Here is a 23183-nt window from a genome sequence, read left to right as displayed (position 1 = left end):
ATTTTTATATATATAGCCTATAATGAAAAAAACAGTAAGAAAACAAGCAGACAGTAACTGATGGTATTCATGTAGCTTTGATTCAAATGTGGCTTCATACAGCTGCTGCTGATGATGCTTCTGAGATCTTGCTCCCCAGCTAAAGTAACCTTGTGCCACAGTGTAGTGAGCAGTGGTCACTGGAAGAAACTGCCTCAAATGACCTTTGACCCTCCCACGTCTAAGGAATTTGAACCCACGTTTAACTTGATTAGTTTGTAACTCATTCATTACAACATCAATTGAAATCTGATGGAAATTCGGTGCCTGAAAGGGTTGAGGTTCTAAAAACTATTTGGCCTGAGATAATGGTCATGCTTGTGTACACGATGACAACCCATAAATGTAACATTGCATAGCCACAGTGCTCTTATACTATAGATAATTTCAAGGCAATACTTGCTGGAAATAAATTGATCCTGATTCTATCATAACAGGCACTAAAATAGGTTATATTGAAGTGTATTAGCAGCTGTCTAGGTAGTCAGCTCACTAGATTTGCCACACGGCCTACATGTATACATGCTGGAAAATACCCCCACTCATCAGCTGACGTGCAGTCGCTGCTCCAGTAAGAGCCCCAGTGACCCCCCCAAACATTCAGCAGTCGAGTGAGGAACTCCGAATGAAATTGTCCGCATAATGTTAGATCAGAGACTGTTAAGGATAAAGAAAACAAAATGCCACCTACAGTGATTAGAGCCGCTCCAGTGCGGGGTCCTGTATCCGCGGGACACTCCCGACACGAGGCCTTTATCCTGGATCAAACAGCCTCGGTTCTGGTGGTAGTAATCCATGCTTAAAAACGGGTTCGGACTAGGGGTCAGTCCAACAACGTCCACACTCTCGTACATCGTGAAATGCAAGCAAAATATTCTCCAAAAGTGAACGTTTCCCTCTTAAACTCGCAGCAAAAGACTCGAAACGGTATATACAACTGGAAAATGTTGGGTTGATATATATACACACACACACACAAACAATAATCCTCCTATCAAAACAATAAAATGGGAGCGTCTCTACGAAAAAATGCAATTGCGCACCATAGCGTGCATAAAACTTGAAGAGAAACGGTGCTCTTTTCAATGTTTATGTAAGTCAGTTCAGCAGAAGCTCGCGCTGTCCACGGGGAATGAACTACATTCTTCAGATTTTAAAATCCTGCTCCAGTTGTTACAACACAGCGTGCTGTTGAAACTGGCTCTGTATGAGACCCAATGATCGATGTGAAACTGCTACATGAGTAGAAGCAGGATCCCGCGCGCAGCCCGTGGAAACGGTCGAAAACTGTTCGGAGCGATTGTTTTTAAAAGCTCACAAACCCCTCTCCGTCACAAACGTTTCGTTTTCTAAATGATATACGTTAACAGACCGACGTATTGACGCATATTTACTGTAAACAAGCAGCCGTCCGCATCGATGAGAGAGCGGCTCCGTCTCGTGAATAATCCCGTTGGAAGGGAGGGCTGCTGGTCAGAGACGGGAAGAACTTGCTCCAGTGTTTCCAGACCCTGCAAAGACGCGAACTCAAAGTAATGTCTTTAGCATCTTGTGTCGAAGCCCTCGCATACTTCTGGGAAATTTCTCCCTGAAAAACAAAAGCTATCTTCGACAGGGTAACTCTAGTCTTCACGCACTTTCCAGGCTATCCCACACAGCAATTCTTGACGAGTGTCAGCAGCTGCGCAATAAGCTCCGCCTCAATAAACCCCCACTCTGCCTGTACCGCTCTCTCATTGGCTGCCTATAAACCTAATCTCAGTCTTATCAATGTGCCATCAATAAACGAGGACCTGTCGATAACAAGATGACCTATAAAGTTTTTACATGCACAGGCTTACATTTATTCGACTGCCTTTTTCTTAAAAACAAAAACAAAAAAACTATACAGTATAAGAAAGAGGACAGCAGTAATTGGGACATTACTACAACTGGATTTTAGTACTTTTGTACTAGACAAAGTATCTTTGTTTCATCATAAAATCATTTTTAGAAAAGTTTTCATACCAACACAAAATGTTCAACTTATGGACAAACAGATCATCTTCTAATAACTTTTATGACTTTTGCATGAATTGAAATAGTATGCATCCCTTAATCTTATTTTAGTAAATAGGTTTATGTTTACAATTTGTGCCATTTAAAGAAAGTAGACAGACTCTCAAAATGTAGAGATGTAGAGGCTCATGGTTTAAAGATTTATGGTTAAAAACCAATAATGGCCATTGTGAATGTATAATAAATAAACATGCTGATCTTAATATTTATTTACCAGTCTATTAAAATTATAATCGGTTTACAAGTTCTGCTAATTATATTTATTAATAATAATAATAATAATAGGCATATGCACTGATCACCTACTACTCTTCCAGTTAACCACCATGCTGTCTCTGAAAAACAGACACTCACTGACCCCATGACTGCTTTATCAATACAAACTGAGGTAAACAACACATTGCAACACTATCTAGTTTCCCACCACAAAATCCATAGACACTGTCTGGAGAGCAGTCCTCATAACAAGGCAATGAACACTCGGGCTCCAGCCCTACAGCATCCGTCAGCTCAACGCACCAAGGTTGCTGCCATCCGCTGATGGCTCCATCCATCAGTGAAACGACGTATTAGCCTCCCCTTATTTTCCGGCTTCAGCCCTCGCATTTTTGTCCTTGACATGTAAGAGGTACTGTATTGATTTTTCACCATCTAAAATATTAGCCTGCACACAAAAGGCCGCTCATTCAATAAACACACGTTTATTAATGGGCAGTCCTTTTAATCCAGCCAGACCCATATAAATCTGTCTATGAAACGGTCAAGGGGGGAAGTGACTGGCTCTAAGTAAAACTGCATTACATTTGTGGCAGTTTAAATGTTTCACGCAAGACATAACACATCCACATACAGTAAATACTGTTAAGGCAAAGTCACATTTACTATTGTTCGGTGAGTTTTCGCTGGCAGAATGGTCATTTCAATAGGAATCCACACAACTGGGAATTTCACGTGAGGGCGAAAGATTTACCCATGTTGCATCGGGTTCAGTTAGTCGTGTGAATTCACCACATTGACCAACATTGGCCCGTGTGTGATCGGTGCTTCATACGTCGCTATATTGTCAATAGACCATGAACATTTTTTGCATGCAAATTTTCACTAACATGACCGTACCTTTACACAAAGTGGAAATTTAACTCTACATCTCTAATTTAACAGGGATTTTACTAAATATTCCACTATCAAGATTGCACAGCATTGAATAGTACTACTATAAGATGTGTGTTTAATTTATTTAAATTGTACACCAATATTAGACATCTGACTGTGTAAACAGAATTGTGTGACATGACAAGAAAATAAGAGAGTGTAATAAGCTGCCTATGTCATCAATGGAGGCAAATGACCTGAGATTCGCAATACCTTGAGACTGCAGGAGTCGAGAAGGGCAGTATATCAGGGGAGGAGGGGGTTGTATGGCGGCTGTTAGGAATTCAAAGACTTTATGGGGCTTTAGGAGGAAATGCATGAGCAAACCTGCTGGCAACTTGAAAGTGTGAGGCTATTTATTACCCTCAATCCACCTCCCCCACTTCACTTCCTCCAAATACGCATAAAAAAAGCTTCTTTAAATTCTATTAAGCTTGACTTCTTATCAATGGTGCATGATATGTTGTTAGGAGCGGATGCCTGCCTTAAGAGAACATATAGCGCAATGTCAATGCAAGCTGAATTTGGGAGGTGTTAGCATACTTATAGCATATACTCTTAAATTCTTCTTATTATTCTGTCAGTCACATGACCCAGTTTGTCCCTTGCCCTGATGAACAGATGGGTGTTTGCATTGACTCACAATGCCTTTAATCTGTTTGATAAGGAGGGGCCATCATTCAATACTGTTACAATGAGCGCCTGTGCTAACTCATTGTATAGTAAGCACAGTATGGATGTGTCACATGCTATTAACACCGACAAAGGTCAAAAGATGATACCATTCAACATTCTCAACAGTGACAGCTTCTGAACTCCAGCTATATAAAAATGCATATGACAAAGTGAACCATTTTCCTATAAAATGCAATCACATAGGCAGTACGCTTAATCTGAGTGATATAACCTTGATCGCAATCTCCGGACATGCACACTATTAACTCTTCTGTGAACCTCGCTGAAGCAATTTCCTGCAAGCGAGTTGGAGAGGGTTATTCCTTATATAGTCATTAATAATCAAACAGCATAGCTCTTTGTAAATTATGGTCCAATATAAATGCATTGAGAGGTTTTTGCTGTTACTATTTGCCAGCTGATGCTTACATCTGTGGTAAAACATATGGTGGAGATTAGCTACCGTGAACCGCTCTGCCAGATGTGTAATGTTAGCGGGTGAAGGCTACTGACTGGTCCGCAGGGCCGCTGATGATCCTGATTACTTGAGCAGTCCCGTCTCATTACTCTTGGCTCAAGGTCAAGGATTAAGTGATGAGAATAGATCCAGCCTATTAACTATCCTTACGGTGAGTTGTTTGTTTGAATGCGGGTTTGTGTACTTGAGGGTGAGTATGTGAGACATTTACAGTATCATTATAGATTTACAGTCATACAGACATTATACATTTTAAACACTCTCCAATCCTTTCATCATTTTTTTGGAAGATTTAAAAGTGATAATTCACTCAAAAATAAAATTCACATTATTTCAACTGTACGCTTTTTTTGACTTTTTGAAAAATGTCTCAGTGATGTTTTATCCATACAATGAGAGTCAAGGTATAAAAGCCCATTTCCACCACATAAGAAAAGAAAATAATGCTTGGGAATTAGGGATCTAACGATACCCTCATGTCACGATTCCGTACATATCACGATACTGATCTCACGATACGATATTACTGCGATATCCAAAGACATATGGTAAAAGGTTAACAAAAAATGTACTGTTGATTAAAATGCTAAATTTGGTACTACATTGGGGGTGTAAATGAATAGGCTTGGTGCTGGTAACCCAATACACCGGACAATGGTGACACAAGAATAAAAATATTCATGATTCTGAAGCTGAAAATCCAGAATTATTTTAGACGAATATGCTTCCACTCTGTCACTGACTAGACATGTTTAAAATAAAGTAGGCCACTTTTTACTGGTAACATAAGGACCCACAAATATTCCCCCACTGAATTATTATACATTATATTCAACATTATATATAGTAGTTTAATGTAGTACTGACACTAAAACTCTGTAAACTTGAATTTATTCATTTTGGGTGAACTATACATAATACAGATTGTCACTATCCACGATACATATTGTTGGATTTTTGTATTGCGGTATATACTGTTACACCCCAATTGGGTATATCATAATTATGACAAAAAGTCATAAACAAACTTAATTGAAATTATGAGATACTATGACATAACTATGAGATAGTTACAATTATGATACTGTCATAATAATGAGATAAATGTGAAATTATGAGATAAACCGTCAAATTTATGACATAGAATGTCTAATTTGTATGTAACAATTATGACTTTTCATGTCATCATTTTGACCTTTCGTCTAATTTTGTTTTACTTATCTCATAATTATGACTCAGTATCTCAGTTTAATATTGTCATAATTATGATTTATTAAATATATATAAAAAAATCTTATGTGGCATAAATAAGCTTCCATACAAAATGTGTTTATTGATGATTTGGACCCTTTGGCTTCGATTATGTATATGAGCAAAAACAGTTGAAATGAATTGTCATTTTTGGGTGAACTATCCCTTTAATGCATCTATTTGCTTCTAAACAAATTTGATATATTATTCTGACATCTGATTAGATTAAGGTGCGGCATGAGTGATCAAGTCCACTTCACCTGTCCCCTGGCTATGCATCATAACACCCCATTGACCTACTGACCCCTACTGACTCAAACAACAGATGAACAGCTCACTGACACATATGGCTATTTGTATTGGGTCATTTGAGTATGTTCAGGGAAGATATGAGTATGATTTGTCTAAAAATTATTTATGTGTACATTAAAATTGTTTCCTGTAGTACAGTATGATTATTATAATCATCATCAACAGGTCATTCTACAGTATATAGTCTCCTTAACAACCTCACATTTAACAGCTCCTATCGTGATATCGTTGGTCCTTTGCAATGTTTAGTGACCTATATGTAGAATTCTCAGTCTTTTCACCAGTAATGGCCCGAGCGCAGATCGAGTGCAATAGGGAAATGTGCCGAGCTGGTTCAAATGTTAATGGTCCATCTAAAATCCCCTGCTTAGCCAGCAGGTTGGGGAACAAAAGCCCCATAGAGGTGCAGCTTGCAGGGTCTGGACATGACAAATGCGGCCAAGACCGGGGCAGCGGTTGCTGTGGAGCTCTGGGGAGGGAAAAGTGGGGGCAGTGGAATGATCTACCAAACCCAAGCCTCATTGAGGGTATCGCATCGGGGGCAGCGGGGGTCACCCCATCATCATCACCATTTCAAAGAGGCTAAGAGCGAGGTGGAGCCGAGTACAGGGTGGGGGAGGTCCGCTGACCCCGACCAGTGTCCCAGCACTACTCCATCTTCTGCGGATGGTAACGGCATGAAAGAAAGCCCCATCATCTCTACTCCCATCATGACAGGGAGATATTGAGAGGCCAAGAGACAGATAGGGGGCTTCTCTCTAAACAGACCCATTACCTTGACACCCCCTAGAGGAAAGACCTTCACCCCCGACACTCTCGCTCTTGATTTTTCATTCCGGCTCCCTTTCACATGGAGAAAAAACACACAAAGGACCCAGTGGGATTGCGCTGTGATGATGGGCCCCGGGCAGGAAGAATCTGGTACATTACATAGATGGGCGGCCAAAACAAAAGCCAGTGATTTTTCCGTTTAAAGGAGTTCTGAGTCATCAAACGCACAACAGCAGAACAGAGCCACAACCAGCCTTCCAGGCCACCAGCTCTCTATCTTATCAAAGCAGACCCACTCCCCACGGAGGACCCCATATCACCACACATAAGAACATCAAGCGGCCTCTGTGATAATGCTCAGTCTTTACTGCCAGTGGCTTAAGCCTAAGCCCCATGCATATCAAAAAGCCCTGAATGTGCTGGCCAAACCCCTGCTTTGCATATAGATACTGAGCCTATTGACATATCGATTCTCCTAGCCAAGGACCCATGAAAGCAACCGACGCAAATCCCCCCTTTAATCAGCGAAAGCCCCCTAAAGCGGTCTGAAGCAGGAACAAGAGCTAGTCGCTCTGCTACAGTACCCTCACAATGGCCTGGCAAATGCGCCATTATGACTTGTTTGACCCTCTTCTCCAAGTGCACTGGCCACTTTGAGAGGGTAATTAACCCATCTTTCCCCCACCCCTTGATACAATTACAATAGAGACACAGCATTCCTCAAGCGCTCTCATGCACTTGCACTGGAAGACAGGGGCAGACGGGGGCCGCGAACGGGTGGGTTGACCGCAACTCACGGAGCATTGAGAGGCTGAGCGCTTCAGAACAACCACAAAGAGATTACAGGTTCAGAGAAGAAAATGTTAATGAGCTGTTTGGACATCAAATTAAGGCATGGAATAGATGTACTTGCAGGAAATGCTACTTATGTCATAGTGATATAAAGCAAAAAAGTCAGCATGAATGGCTGTTTGCAACCTATTTTAATTCTGTAATGTGACGTATTTCAAACAGGACTTTCAACTGGACTGTGAAAAAAGGCTGTTACATACCAGAATGAAGCTAGACTGAATGAGAGTTTGCTAAAACAATGCATAAATAGCTATCTGGCTATTGGTTAACTTTTAGGTTTTCAAACTGGGGTCTGCAAGGGAGTGATAGGTGGTCTGTGGAAAAAATTGAAAAAAAAAAAAAAGTGTAACAGGGAAAAAAGAGATAATTATAATAATAAATATTAAGTGGTCTGTGGAAAACAGAGAAAAAATAATGTAAAAATGTGCATGGGGGAAAAAAAGTGTACAAATATGTAAACATAAATAAAAAAATACATACATACTGTATTATTATAATAAATATTATTGGGCGGTCCAGAAAAATAGTGTAAAATAAAATATAATATATAAACAAGCACAACAACAACAAAACTAATACTTATTTATTTATTAAATAATTAACTATTGTTATTACTATTAGACAAGGTACAATAATAAAAAAAAAAATAAGTTGATGGATTAGATAGAATTTGACATTATTATGGTTTCATTCTGGTTTATTTATCACAATTATTTCATTCTTCAAGTTTATATATCTAACAGTGCTCTAATGGTCAGAAAAAAATATATTGTATCAACTTACATGAAAACATTTTTATATATTATGAAGGTGGACATCTAATGTTTAGGTGCTTGGTTTCTGGGTTAAGATAAGTCATTCTTAACTGTTAAGAAATAGGTACATTTCCATACTTTGGTAGTCAGTGCATAAAATATGTTTCTCAGTTTGTCAAATGTTACATTGGAACTAACATGACATCGTATTTCCACATCTGCAGTACATGCAGCGGATGAATGTTCACAAAATTCACATTGTATCTGACAGCATGATATAAAGAGATCTCCCGCTCTATCCATTTTGAGTGTGCTTCTTGCATGCAGAATGAGCACCTCCTATAATCCACTCCTCTGAGGGAAATGCAAAAGGGGGAAAAAGAGAGGAGATGAAAGAGGGCTGGGTAGTTACGATGGATTACAGGCTCAGCGAGGCAGTGGGGGAGGCCAGTGGACTGATAATATTTAACCAGACCCGGGTGGACCATCTGGAACCACCCCCCTTCATCAACAGTCCAGCTCTCACATCTGGGTCCTCCTCTGAAGGAATAACTCACATTTGCCTTCAAATGAATAATGCTGTTTTTACATTATGTGGAAAGAATTTCAACACACAATTCGCTGACCTCATTCAAAACAATTCTAACATGATAACAGACACTGTAGATCACTTAATTAAGTCAACCGTCTAAAGTGCTCAAACAATGCTTACACACAACGCTCACATGTTTTAAGCAGATGCCACATTCTTAGACATTTCTAAAACAATCTTCAATCATTTTCAGGACACGCTCTATTTTGAGCCCTTTTTTTCTTCCTTCATGTGAGTCCAGCAGTTTATACAATTAGTTAGGTTGGGATTCCCCCTAATTCTCCAGAGCAGCTGCAAACAACCCATGTGGGGGTTGGGGGGGATATGAACAGGAACAAACACACTGACCCCCAGCCCAATTGGCCAGCCATTCTGATCCCCATTCCGAAAGCCACTGCACTTCCCGTCTCCAAACTCCAGTCTAAGAAAACAAGCATGCTGTCACTCTAGAAGCCCTTCCACATATTTCAGCAGACCAGATTTCTTTTGGATGCGACGGAAGTTGGACTGGAGAATATGTGCACTGGGCTACACTATATTTCTTCAGTATAATTACATCTACGTTTTTATTTAGACACTGCATGTGATTCTATAGAGTTATGGCTTATTGTCAGTGCCTTTTAATGCCAAGCCCGTCTCTAATAATGTCAACAAATGTAGTGGACATGATCAATAAAAACATATTTGCCCTTTAATCCACATGCAAATGCATACACATGCAATGCATTTCTATGCAATATTTCTGGTTAAAGAACACGAAGTGACAGCTTGAGGAAAACAAACAATTAGGCAAAATCAGTCAATGTCTGTTAATCCAACATTAACATAATGACAGTTTTAACAACGGAAAATGTGGTAGGAATAGGCCTACTAAAGGTTGGAAAATAAAAAGGTTTTAAACCTTAAAGGAACAGTTCACAGATCAATTTTCAGTCATAATTTACTCATGTACCCTCATGTCATTTCAAACCCATATGATTTTTTAAAGAATATCCATTGAAAGTGAATGGGAACAGAGTCTGTCAAGCTTCCAAATGACAAATAAGCACCATCAGAGCACAATAAAATAAGTCTATATGACTACATTACATTTGAAATTTTCTGAAGTCATACAAAAAGCTTCTGCAAATCTGAAATGGACAGCAAACGATGCGTCAACACCATTTGGCACTGGTTCTTACGCGTGTTGTGACCACACGTCATTGACATTAAACCTAACACAGAGACATTAAAAGGTACCACATTTGACTTTCGGTGCTTTTTTGTAATTATCTTGAATCTTGACAGTTCCCGTCAAAACATTACCTTTTCTGTTTCACAAAAGAAAAAGTCATACAGGTTTGGAACAACATGAGGGGGGAGTAATGATGAATTTTCCTTTTTGGGTGAACTGTCCCTTTAATACACTTTAAAAACTAAAAGTGAAACACCACAGCATTCTTCCAATTAACTTTACCCTTGTTCTGTTTAGGTTCAAGCAACAGTTTGAATCTCTACAGTACCTTCCTGAACACGGATCAGCACAAAGAAGAGAGGTCAATTGTGTTCATTTTTTAGCCTCTTATGATAATATTGTTGTACAATAGCATCTCTGTTTAGGATCTGAATGAGTACAAGACTTCCTAATCAAATTCATTAAAAGTTCAGGAAATATTTAGCATGATGATAAGAGCTCTGAAAAAAAATAAAAAGTTTTCTACTCACTGCACACATGAATTCTCAACTAATTATAAATGGAAGAAAGCACATGAACAAAAACAAAACATCAACGTTCCCAATTCCCCCCGATCCACGGCAGAAGAAAAACACTCCTGTAAATGTCAATACACCATTTTTACTTTGTCTTCAAGCCAAGACACTGACACTCAAAAGGGCTGAGCTTAGCAAATTCATGCAGATACTTTTTTTTCCTCTTCCTTCGACTTTTTAAGGTTCAGTTATCTCTGAACTTACAGTAAACTTAACTCTTCAGACTATGGTATCTGCTTAGCAAAAAAGTACCTCAAAGTTTTCTAGCGCTCAAGCAATCAATACACATTGGTATGCTTTTGAAAATAAAAAAGTCTTTAGAGAAACTCGATAACGAGATTACAAGTCGAAACTATTAGCCGGCATAATTATGACAAAATCAGTTGGCCATTAATCAATATGTTGTCAAGGATGGGATTGATGCAATACATTGTAATACAAGACTTCCAAAGATCAGTTTGATTTTTCCTGTGATTATGTGATTTAATCAAGGGTTTCAGTACATTCTATGATTGAGCAACAATAACTAATTTGAACAGCTAAATATTTGCTTGTGCTTTGCAAAACTCAAAAGATGAATAGGCCTCTACTGAGAACATTTCTCTGTTATCTGTGCTGCACTACAGTTTAAAGGGTTTGTAGTTGTTCAGATTTTTAAAATGTTTTTGGAAAAAGTATCTTCTGCTCATCAAGACTGCATTTATGTGATAAAAAAAACAACAAAAAAAACCAAAAAAAAAAACCAATAATGTAGTTAAATATCCTTTTAATCAATTTAATGTCTATATGATAGTAGTAAAAAAAAAAAAAAAAAACTTACTCACCCCAAACTATTAACCACTATTAAAATGTATACAGTCTGTGTTGGATGTTGAAATGTAAGGTTTGGTTGTCCTGACAAGTAAAAAAAAAAAAGCTAGATTCACACAAGCTTCACGCATTTAATATATAATCTCAGACTTCGGCCCCAAAGTACATGTAAATTAGTAATTTTGTGCACAGCCACAATGGCGGTTTTTTTTTTTTTTAAGTGAAGACTGACAATTAGAAACTGCTAAAATAAAATTGTACAAAATTGGAGCTGCCTCAGGGCAGAGCTCAAAATCAAAGTAGATATGCTAATAGCAACTCTTGGACACAATTAGCGAAAAGGAACTCGCTCCATGTGCCACGAATGATTAGCAAATGAACTTTTCTTTTTGATGTAGACGAAAGAGGCAGCTTATTCCTCCCTCCTTCCTGCCAGCCTCCTCATTCGGCTCTTTCCAGTACATTCCAGTGAGCTGGTGGACTGGCAGGATTGATACAGACATGGTGGCAAATGGGTTTGGCAATAGGTTTACCAGCCGCTTATTATATGAAATTGTTCCTAAATCAAGGCGTCACATTGCCATTCTTTACCAATTGAATATGGAACGGGCATTCGTTCCATATTCAAAATGGAAATTTTCTGAATACATGAGAAATACGAGCAGAAATCAATGACGGATTTGATGTCACAATCAGCTGTTAGAGGAATTCACAGCTTATTGCTGTCAACCGCTGACAAATCTGTCTCTGCTGTCGCACCAGTGACTTCAAGTTCAAGCAGAAACACAAGTCGTATTTGCTCTAGCAGAAATGTCACCATTAACTCCTCAATATCCAGCTTCAGAACACCCCTGGCTTAAAACTGTCAGTAATATTCATAAAGCAAATCGTTATGCAACACGTGCAAGAGAAATTTAAGCTTGCTAAAACCAAGGTTCTTTTTTTTGTTGTTGTTGTTGTTGTTTTTTTTGTCACCACAAGTTCTCCTGAAGCTAATATTGTACATATTTCTTGCTTCATAAAAAAAACTTTTCAACAAAAAAAAGTGATTTATTGGTACCAGGCTTTTGGACTAACTTCCTTTATTTTCACTTGATGATACAAACAGTTTGAGGCTAGTTAGCTTGCTAGCTTTAGCCTGCATGTGTACAAAGGTGTTAGTAAATATTTCAATGAGTTTAATTACTTTCACATGGAAAGTTTAATGTGTGTATTCAGTATGGACACCATCATAAGTGTCCCTTGCAGCTAATGACTTTTATATTTGTGCGTGTGTGTATGTGTAAAATTGTAATCCCTTTACAGTAACACACACAGTCAGGAGTAATCTGTCATTAAGAGTACACTGCTTGTTCCTGTCATTGAGTCATGCCTTCACTAAATGAGGTCAGACTGATGTGTTGTTTTAATCAACCCAGCCTACCTCCATTAATTATTCAGCACCTTAGTGGATAGGGAGCCCTACGGCCAGAGAAGTTGGAGGAGGAGAGAAAGAGAGTGAAGGGAGAGTTTACATTACAACTAGACAAGGTTACGATATATTAGGAAATACAAACAGATATTGAGCTGGTAAAGTAGGCAATGAAACTGCCTGTTAAAAATGCAGTATGCATATTTGGCATAAACAAAAATATTAATACTAATATCATTTACATGAATGCATTTGGCAGATGCTTTTATCCAAAGCAACTTACACTGAAATCAAGGTACACATTTGATCAGTTCTTGCTTTCCCTGGGAATCGAACCAATGACCTTGGTGTTGTTAGCCTCATGGTCTACTGTTTGAGCGACAGGAAGGCTAATATCAGAGAAAAAAGCACAAATTAAGCTTGAAATCACAAAGAAAAGGAAAAATGAATGATACATATTCATACAAAACCTCAGGGAAATTGAGAGCTGCTACTCCAAAAACACCCACGATCCACCTCACACTCAGTCTGGCCATCACACCGTCTGCACCGCAGTAAAATGTCAGCAGCCGTGGAGTGTGAAAGTGTGAATGTGAGGTGTGAGGGAGGACGGCATTTGGGTCACAGGGCTTCACACCAGCCATCAGGCACAACAAAGAAACTCAAAGAACTTAATATGGCAATACACAACAAGATGTCACAGAATTGGTAACAGGTTAACTAGGGATGCACCCTAGTAATAAATAAATAAATACATCAGTGACCATCGGACAATATTAGCATATTTTGTTCATTATCAGCAACGGTCTTAATTTGCATTGATTGGAAGCAGATTGTCTTTTTTAATTTTAACTAATACTAATTTTAACTTGTACTTTTTTTCTTCCCTACTTCAAATACAACGTCTTGATGGCTGGATTTACCTGAAACATTCTGCAATGAATATAATATAATATAATATAATATAATATAATATAATATAATATAATATAATATAATATAATATAATATAATATAATATAATGTAATATAATATAATATAATATAATATAATATAATATAATATAATATAATATAAAAAGTTATAGGGATCATTAAGATTTTCAGAAATTATTATTTTTATTTTATTCAGCAAGGGCTGAAGCAAAAGTTGATCAAAAGTGACAGTAAAGACATTTATAACATTACAAAATATTTCTATTTCAAATAAATGCTGTTCTTTTATATTTTCTACTCAAAGTATCCTTAAAAAAAAAAAAAGAGATGGTTTCCACTAAGCAGCACAACTGTTTTCAACAATGATAATTATAAGAAACGTTTCTTGAGCATCAAACCATCACATTAGAATGATTTCTATAGGATCATGTGACACTGAAGACTGGAATGATGCTGAAAATGTATAATACATTAAGTATTTTAAAATACATTAAGATAGACAACATTTTAATCGTAATAATATTTTACATGACAGTTTGTACTGTGTTTTTGATCAAATAAATGCAGCCTTAGAAACTTAAAATATCTTTAAAAATCTTACTGACTTTTGAACAGATTCTAATTTATTCTATTCTAAATAGTGCATTAAGTATCAGCAATAGTATCAGCAGTTGGCCATAACATAAAATGATCATCAGTCCAATTTTTTTTGACAGACACATGATAATGCTACACAGGTTTCTACGTTTAAGGGAAGCAGGTTTTGTAACGGCATCTTTCGTGCGATTGATGCCTCTATTAAGGCTAAGCGGTGTTTAAAATTGTATTAAATATACTCCTGCAAGCTCGCTAAAAGAAAAAAATAAGTCCCACCGGCACACACATACACACCACACAAACACCGCAGCGATAGAGAGATACAAAAATATTCCATGCTTCAGCAAAAAATAAAGCACAGCATAGAAAGGTGTCATGCTGCTTTCCACCGCCCCTTTCTCTTCCCTTCTTTCCTCTCTTCACTTTCTCTGTAAGTACACATATCTCAGGATGGGGTCTGGAGATTTATGAGCTATAGTGAGAAGCGGGCCAGAAAGCCCTCCCCGGCTCTGGATCTGCTTTGCCGCCTCCCTCACGTCTTTTATTTCCATCCCTCCCTCTCTGGTTGCGGCGCTTTCTGCTCGCATTACCCTCTGTTGAGTGATAAACATTGTCTGTGGGCAGTAAATTCAGTCTGAGCCTGACAGGCCTCCAATAAACCAGTCTATTCTCTCACTGTGAGGAGGCTTTGGTCTGGAGGCCCACAGGAAGGGAATGCAGACACACACACACTCACAAACCCACATACACATAAATATAAAGATAAACAAGTTAAGAGGGACAAGATACATGTGGTGTACATCATGCACATCAAAGGCACAAACAAGGAACAAACACAGGAGACACATTCATATACACTCGCACAAAGAAACAATGATCAACGAGCGTCTAACTAAAACTATCTTGAAAGAAACTAGCCGGATATAATACATGTATGACCAATGATCAAAAGCTTACAAAGCCTCACTGTACAATAAATGTTTATTAATCACGCACGCAATGATTTCAACTGTAAAAACTAGGTGATCAAAGGGTGCAAATTAAAAGCTAATTTCTTAAATTGGTCTTTATTTCTTTTTCATTGACCAGAATGGCATTACTGCTCTGCTTCAGCTCATTTTTATATCACCTAAAACCACAGTACAGCCACTTATGGTGGTTTACTCAAGGCAACGGGCTAACTCTGTAATGAGCGGTTAGATTACAATTTGGCAAGCAAATTTACACAGTAAAGGCAATACCACCTGCTGCACAGTGAGCAAGTAAAACGCAAAGTACCAGGCAGAAAGAAACCACACGTGTGAGCAAGAAATAGCAAACATTCACTGCTTATAGCATATGCAAGGTCATTACAAAATGCTTGTTATATTTCCAGATTTTGGTTGTACAAAGGACTTCTTTCCACATCTTTGAAATTTTGAAGTTTTCATTAGCTTTTGTTCCCTGGACTTAGTAATAGACAGATATATCAGCCTGATATTTAGCATTTTCGGGACATATTGGACCAATTAACAGAAATGGCAGTTCATTGCTGTCAGCTCTCTGAACAGATAATTTATATGTCCACTTTTTTTGTGAATATTGAATAAATATTGTGTAAAATATGTTCTTCAATTTCAAATTCTCATTTGCTATCGTCTTATTTGCATTATACCAGCTACCTTGTTCTCTATTGGCATCGGCCACTGAAAAACCCACGTGGGTTGACCACTAGCATCCAACAAAAGTTCTTATCTTACAATGTTCTAAAAGTTCTTCTAATACTGCCGACAGAAATCAATCACTTCAATAGCTAGCAGACTCTCAGAGGTCCAACAGCACCAAATGCTCAGAGACGATTTACAGATGCACACATAAACTTCCAGCCGATAAAAGAGCAGCTTCTTCTCATCTACTGATGGCAGCTGACAATTACGAACATTGGCAATAAATTTGGGTGGTCGCAGGTGTGCTCCCAACACACACACTGGCTCCTCCTGTCCACTTTGCGTCTCAATAATTGCATGCTTTAAGCAGAGCTGTCTGCTGTATCCATTTCCTTGATTGAAAGGGTGTTTATTGGCCACTCTCCACTGAAGTGCCCAGCACAGTCCTTGTGTAATATATAATAAGACACATCACACAGAGGGACCGTAAATGCTTTTACATAGAAATCATGCAATTAAGAATAATAATAACCAAAACAATAAATATGAATAAATATAAAAAAAAACTAAATATTACTTTTTTTTACACTTTCACTTTGTTTCAGCGACTAGACCTGCTGTATCAGCTCATGTGTTACAACAGAAATCCTGCCTGCTACATACCAGCATTTCCTTCGAGTGTGTGTGTGCGTGTGCGTGTGTGATATGGAATGCAGAGCGGGTGGAGGCTGTCACAGCTGGATTGGGAACATCTGTCAATGAAGATTCAAAAATAACCTCTCACACACATAACACACACATACAAGCGTACGCTTCTGTAACTATACAATACACTATTGCCAGCTCTGTAACGTGAGAAAATAAGAAGTTAAAGAGGGACCACTAGAAACATGACAATTACACCTGGTTGTAATTTCTTCAGTTTGACAAATCAGGTCAAGAGCAAATATAATGTGCGTAACAGTTTACGGTTTCATTTTTGAGTCAAATAAATCATTACAGCTGAGAAAACCTGAAAATGTGAAATGAAAACACTTGTATTTGTATGAATGAGTGTTTCTATAATAACTTCCAGGAATGTTGTGGCCCACACAGGCCAGAAATACATGTGGAGGCTTCGTGCAGCTTAACGCAAATGTCGGGGCATTTAATTATAGTGATCCTCTTCAATATGTGTGTTTATGTACATAAAGAGCAATTAAAAAGCGATCAAACACATACTAAAGAGTTGGTGGTTTTGGCCACACTTAGGAGGACAAACGCTGATTATGTCACGGTCCCACAAACTCTCTTTTGTGGCACATGCAGTTCATACAAGTTTGAATTCACTTCCATGCCTGTCAACGACTGCTACCGAAAACTTTTAAAGTCCATAAAGGTTTTCTGTGAAGAAGACAGAGTAAACAAGCGCAGGAAATCAACACGTGCTAAATCATTCTATAAATACACGCCCAAATAGGCCTATTAAATTGCTTAAGGAGTTAACAGCAGCAGGCTTCCCCCCGGGGCCCTGATTTACGGGACATTGTGTGCGTCTGTACGTGTGTGTGTGGCTGTCTGTATGAGTAAATACTATGTGTATGTCCTTCTAGCGCCCCTCTTTCTGCACTAAAAACGTTGACATGCATAAATTGAGTAATTTAATTTATGCATAAGTCATTTATGGCTGAAAATGGGGAAATCATATAAAAATGTCAACCTTTAAACAATTTATGAATAAAACAAACACTGAATTTACACTATAAATAAAATGTGTAATCCCTCAATTTGTTAGTGACAAGGTAAACTGATAAGATTTCTAATGCATTCTAAGGCTATGTCCACACTAGTGCGTTTTCATTTTAACACAGCGTTTTAAAGGGGTCCTAATATGCTTTTTCACTTTTTCAACTTTAGTTAGAGCAAGATTACAAAGCGCAAAGTCAACTCCAAAGGGATACATGTTTAACAGAATCCCCTTTTCAAGAACTACAACGAACGGCTCATTTTAACTACAATGCAACTTTTCTGGATCTTATGAAGTCACAGTGTTACTCATTTAAATAATCCCCGCCCACAGAATACGCAAAAAAGCGAACGAGGCCTGGTTGAGCTGCATTAGAGAAGACAGTTTTGTCGCAATGTCAAAGAGACATTGTTTTTTCCACCCTTTTTTCAAAACTCAATTGTTTGACCTTCCTAAGGCTGTCGAACTTAGAGTGGTTGAAATTTTTTTTTAAACACTGTTCCTGAACAATGTAACCCCAACATTTAGAACAGCTTGTTTTCTGTTGCTTTTGTAAGCCCTCACTTTTATAAGATGATTGTATTACCTTAGTTTTCTGACAAATATTAAAGGGGTGGTTGATTATGATTTCACTTTTCTAACTTTAGTTAGTGTGTAGTGTTGCTGTTTGAGCATAAACAACATCTGCAGAGTCACGACGCTCAAAGTTCAAAGCAAAGGGAGATATATGCTTTTAAAGAAACTGCTTTTTAAAGACTACAACAAATAAACAACAAAAGTAGGGACTACACGACATTCCTCCCAGGTAAGTGACATCCCTAACCCTAAAATGTACATAAACCCCGCCCCGGGGACGCGATTTATAGATTATCATGACAGAATATGCTAATCAATGACTAGAAGATAACAACACATAAGCTACATAAATTCATCAACTAACCATTCAGAAATGTTGTCTCTTCTTCTTGAGTCTCTCTATCTTTGTCTGACTCCAGTTTGAACATAAAAGGCTAAAAGTTTTTTTACATTTTCAGGAAACAAGCTGTTGTAGCTCCGCCCCCTGTGCTGGGAGCAGCAGCTCATTTACATTTAAAGGGACAGACACAAAAACGGTGCGTTTTTGTTAACCCTCAAAAAGTGACAATTTTAACATGCTATATAAAAATATCTGTGGGGTATTTTATGCTGAAACTTCACATACACACTCTGGGGACATCAGAGACTTATTTTACATCTTGTGAAAAGGGCATTATACCACCCCTTTAAGATTAAATGGTGGATATTGAATAACATCGTATCTATAATAAGAAAATGACAAAAAAACATACCACACTGAAACTTCCTGTGAAATCAGTGCTTGCAAAGTCTGTGCATGAAATCCGTTCTGCACGATCCTATTGTTCGTTAACATAGTCAGGGTCTGAATCGGGCTTGAATTGGTTTGAAATTGACAGCATCCTTATTCATATTTACACTACAGAAGAACTCGCAGATATGGAGGGGCGTGACATTTCCCGAACACACGCTAAGCGCTGCCAATCACAACACATTGGGCCAGGAAACCAATCACAGCACATTTTGTATTTTGGAAAGAGGGGCTTCATCGAAACCGGCGTGTTCGAGCCAGACTGGGCAGAAAGGAGCTGTAATAATGTAAAATATATGAAAAATAATGCGTTTTTGAACAATCAAGCATGAAAGCATATTCAAGTGCACCCCAAAAACAAAATCAAAACTTCGTAAAAGGGCATAATAAGACCCGTTTAAAATGAAAATGATCCACGTCCATATGGGCATTTCCACTGTGTTTGAGATCTCCAAAAAGATCTCCATCCACACTACACAACTGAAAAGGCATGTCACATGACCTGCAGTATTATAAAATGCAGAATTTAACAGCATTTTAACGGCTGCTAAAAAGGGCAACAAAGTCAGCAAAGTTTGCAGTTTCATCTCCATGTTATTGTTTACACGGTCGTCAAGGCTGGTCTGTTAATGTCGTGTTCCGGCAGCGTAATGGTCATTATAGGGGCTTGACGAATCAGGGAAGGATGCGAATGTGGGCAGCCACAAAAATCTCCATTTTCGAGGGTAAAAACTCCAGAGTAGTGTGGACATCAGGCACTGCAAAAGTTATATATTTTTAAATAAAAATGCACTAGTTTAAATGTAGCCTAACATACATGCATTCTCATTAGGGACCATTTTGAAACACACAACATAAGCAGCAAGTCTGTTTGTCACACAAATAGCACTTCACAACAGACTCAACTCAACCGATTCCAATGGACTGTTGCTTAAGCTTATTGGAACTGGAATCAGTGCAATCCCCTAATTAGCATAAATCAAAACTTTTTTTTTACAGATTTGATTCAGAGTTGTTATTCTTAACTAAAACTAAAACTATTAAAAACCTTCGATCAATTGAAATAAAGCTGAAATAAAATATATATTATACAAGAAATAAAATAAAATAAGTTGAAGCACTCAAATTACTAAAACTTAAATGAAAATAAAGCTAAATACAAATATAAAAAAAAAACGAATAAAAAAGCACATAAAATCACTCAAACTAAACAAATCAAAAACTGAAAATATAAAAATAAAAGCTAATTTAAAATATGAATACATACTATTAAATTATATAAATAATTCGGATTAATTACTAATACTGAACGTATGTTTCTATGCAATGCATTCTGGGACTGTCTTCTCCATAAGGGACGCAATGCCACCTTAGATTTAGACCAAAACGAGGCATTTTAACAGGCAGAATAATTAAGATTCGTAAAAGAGACTTGTTCTCAAAGGATTTCCCTGGTTAAATAAGGGTAAAAAAACAAACAAAAAAAAGATTATGAAACATTGTTTACATGTATGACGTCACAAAACAGTTTGGGAACACAATACAAAGAAAAACCTAACCTACAAAGTGAACGTTTATTTTTGCTCTTACTGCACAGAATTAAATTGTGTATGTTACCCTAAAAAAAAAAAAAAAGAAGCTTTATTAACTTCCTCTTTAAAACAACTTTCCTTTTCCAGTGACATCACCTAAGTCATGTGGGCCGGTCTGTCTCCGTTATGGTACAGTAGCTACACAAATTTTTCAATAGCCTATCAATCCTGATGTATAAAATCAAGTCCAGCCCTACATTTTTTTGTCACTGAATATCCTGTTGCACTTCCATCCATCATCACATTGCGGAAGTAATATGGGTCAGGAGCAAACTGCAGGACTGAATCAATGAATCTTTGTTTTATGATCAGCAGACATGAACTTTTTTCAGTTCATGACAGGAGCTTAATGAAGATCTGGATCATATAAGCACACAAAAGCCTTTTTATGAGTCAGAAGCCAAACCACCTCAGCTGATACTCTAATTATGATCACTTTAAAGGGTTAGTTCAGCCAAAAATGAAGATTCTGTCAGTAATTACTCACCCTCATGTTGTTCCAACCCCGTTCATCTTCAGAACACAAATTAAGATATTTTTGATGAGTGAGTTCACGTAGTGTAACAGCGCTGCGCTTCTGTGTTGTACGTCAGAACGTAGGCTCACTATTGGCCAGCATCACACACATGACCAGCGTCGGCCAATAGTGAGCCTACGTTCTGACGTACAACACAGAAGCGCAGCGCTGTTACACTACGTGAACTCACTCAGAGGCCCACACAGAAGAAAATGAATAGCTGAATAAAGTCGTTATTTTTGGGGGGTTTTGCGCACAAAAAGTATTCTCGTCGCTTGATAAACTTATGGTTGAGCCACTGTACGTCACTTGGACTATTTTAGACATTGTCTTTTCTAACTTTTCTAAATTTCTTATGTTTCAATAACATAGCAGCCTATGGAGGAGTGAGCCAGCTCTCAGATTTAATCAAAAATATCTTAATTTGTGTTCCGAAGTCTTACGGGGTTGGAACAACATGAGGGTGAGTAATTACTGACAGAATTTTCATTTTCGGGTGAACTAACCCTTCAAGTTATATAAAAGCAGCAGGCTATACGGAGTGTGAAGACTTTTTCTGAGCGTACCAGTGAGAGAATGCTTTTCACACTCCTACAGTATGCTAGACTAATCAGATCTGACCTACACACACACCTCCCTTTCAGTGCCAAAGTGTTCGTGCTTGCCCTCATTTCCAATGCAAGGACTAGTGAAGGTCGAGTCTATGAGCGAGAGATCAGAATAGGAGCAATAACAGCAGTTACTTTAACAGGCTTTTAGCAACTTGGGAGTGCAGTTCTTTTAACAGTGTCACCCTGAGGCCTGTCCCAAAGGCATGATAAGAGCCTCCTGCTCTCAAGGGAATCCCAACGTCTCTCCCCATGTACATTAAAATTGCCCTATATGCAGCTCCATCATGATGGAGGGGTCCAGGGGTCCTCAACATTAAATGTATTTAAGAGTGAATGTGACGGCTTTAGGTTGTCGGAAAGATCCTTTGCTGTGCACTTGAACGTATCTCACCGATTGAATATGATTTCAGTTATTAATAGTTTATCTTCTTCTGGGTTTCTTCAACTATGGCCACTTTTGGACATACATACATAAAAGAATAATACATTTTTGTCATTTTTTTCTGATCCGCCATAAACATTTCCATTACAGCATAATTTCTATGACATAATCTACAACCTTTAATTATGCAATAATTTAATGTGATGTAAATTGCATTTTACATGTTTCTGGAGAAAAATGGTACCCTTCTCCCTTGCCCTGCTGAAGCTAATTTCATAGATAGCATTTTACATATCCTAAATACACACACTTAAATATGTTCATAATATGTTAATGTAATGTTTTACAAAATTTAAATAAATGTATAATACATACCCAAAAGTTTGGGTCTGTGAAATTTGTTACAATTTCAAATAACTGTTTTCTAATTAAATATATTTTGAAATGTAATTTATTCCTGTGAAGTCAAAGCTGAATTATCAACATCATTATTTAATCATTCTGAATGATTACTTATATGACGATTTGCTGCTCAAGAAACATTTCTGATTATTATCAATGTTGAAAACAGTTATTTTTAAGGAATACTTTTTCAGGATTCTCTGATGAATAGAAAAGCTTAACAAGAGAACAGCATTTATTTGAAATATAACTAATGCAACATTATAAGTATTAATTTCTTAAAAAATATCTTTTGAACAATATAGTAAAGATTCTCTTATGTAAATAAGATCATAAATCATAAAAAGATTCTCAATTTTAAGATTGAGAATGATGACAATTATAAAATCAAACAAATCAAAAAAAAAAAAAAAAAAAAGGCAAGAAAAAAAGTTCTAATGTGACCATCATATAACAAAAATATAATGCTGAAGTTTTAATAAAAATCAACCCCTGGGACGAGG

General features: G+C 37.6%; 1 protein-coding gene across 7 annotated transcripts in view; it reads right to left on the bottom strand.

Moving 5' to 3' along the window:
• The window catches only part of rarab (retinoic acid receptor, alpha b), a 139316-nt gene that overhangs the window by 36258 nt on the left and 79875 nt on the right, over positions 1-23183 (bottom strand). The window contains exons 1-2 of one of the 7 annotated variants that reach the window (XM_084407756.1): positions 13376-13643; positions 13189-13294 (exon numbers count right to left, since the gene is read on the bottom strand). The exons of 5 other annotated variants lie outside the window; for them this stretch is intronic. Coding sequence is in view for 1 of the 2 variants with exons in the window: in XM_084407750.1 (XP_084263876.1) it covers positions 731-893 (163 nt within the window). In the remaining variant the exon portion in view is untranslated. Of the gene's footprint in view, positions 1-730; positions 1778-13188; positions 13295-13375; positions 13644-23183 lie in introns of those variants that run through there. One more of the 7 variants, XM_084407750.1, reaches the window with a different exon arrangement.

The sequence above is a fragment of the Rutilus rutilus genome (genome assembly GCF_951802725.1).
Source record: "Rutilus rutilus genome assembly, chromosome: 1".
In the NCBI taxonomy this organism is placed as follows: Eukaryota; Metazoa; Chordata; class Actinopteri; order Cypriniformes; family Leuciscidae; genus Rutilus; species Rutilus rutilus.
The sequence above is the reverse complement of the archived record's forward strand: the minus strand, read 5'-3'. Positions and strand labels throughout refer to the sequence as shown.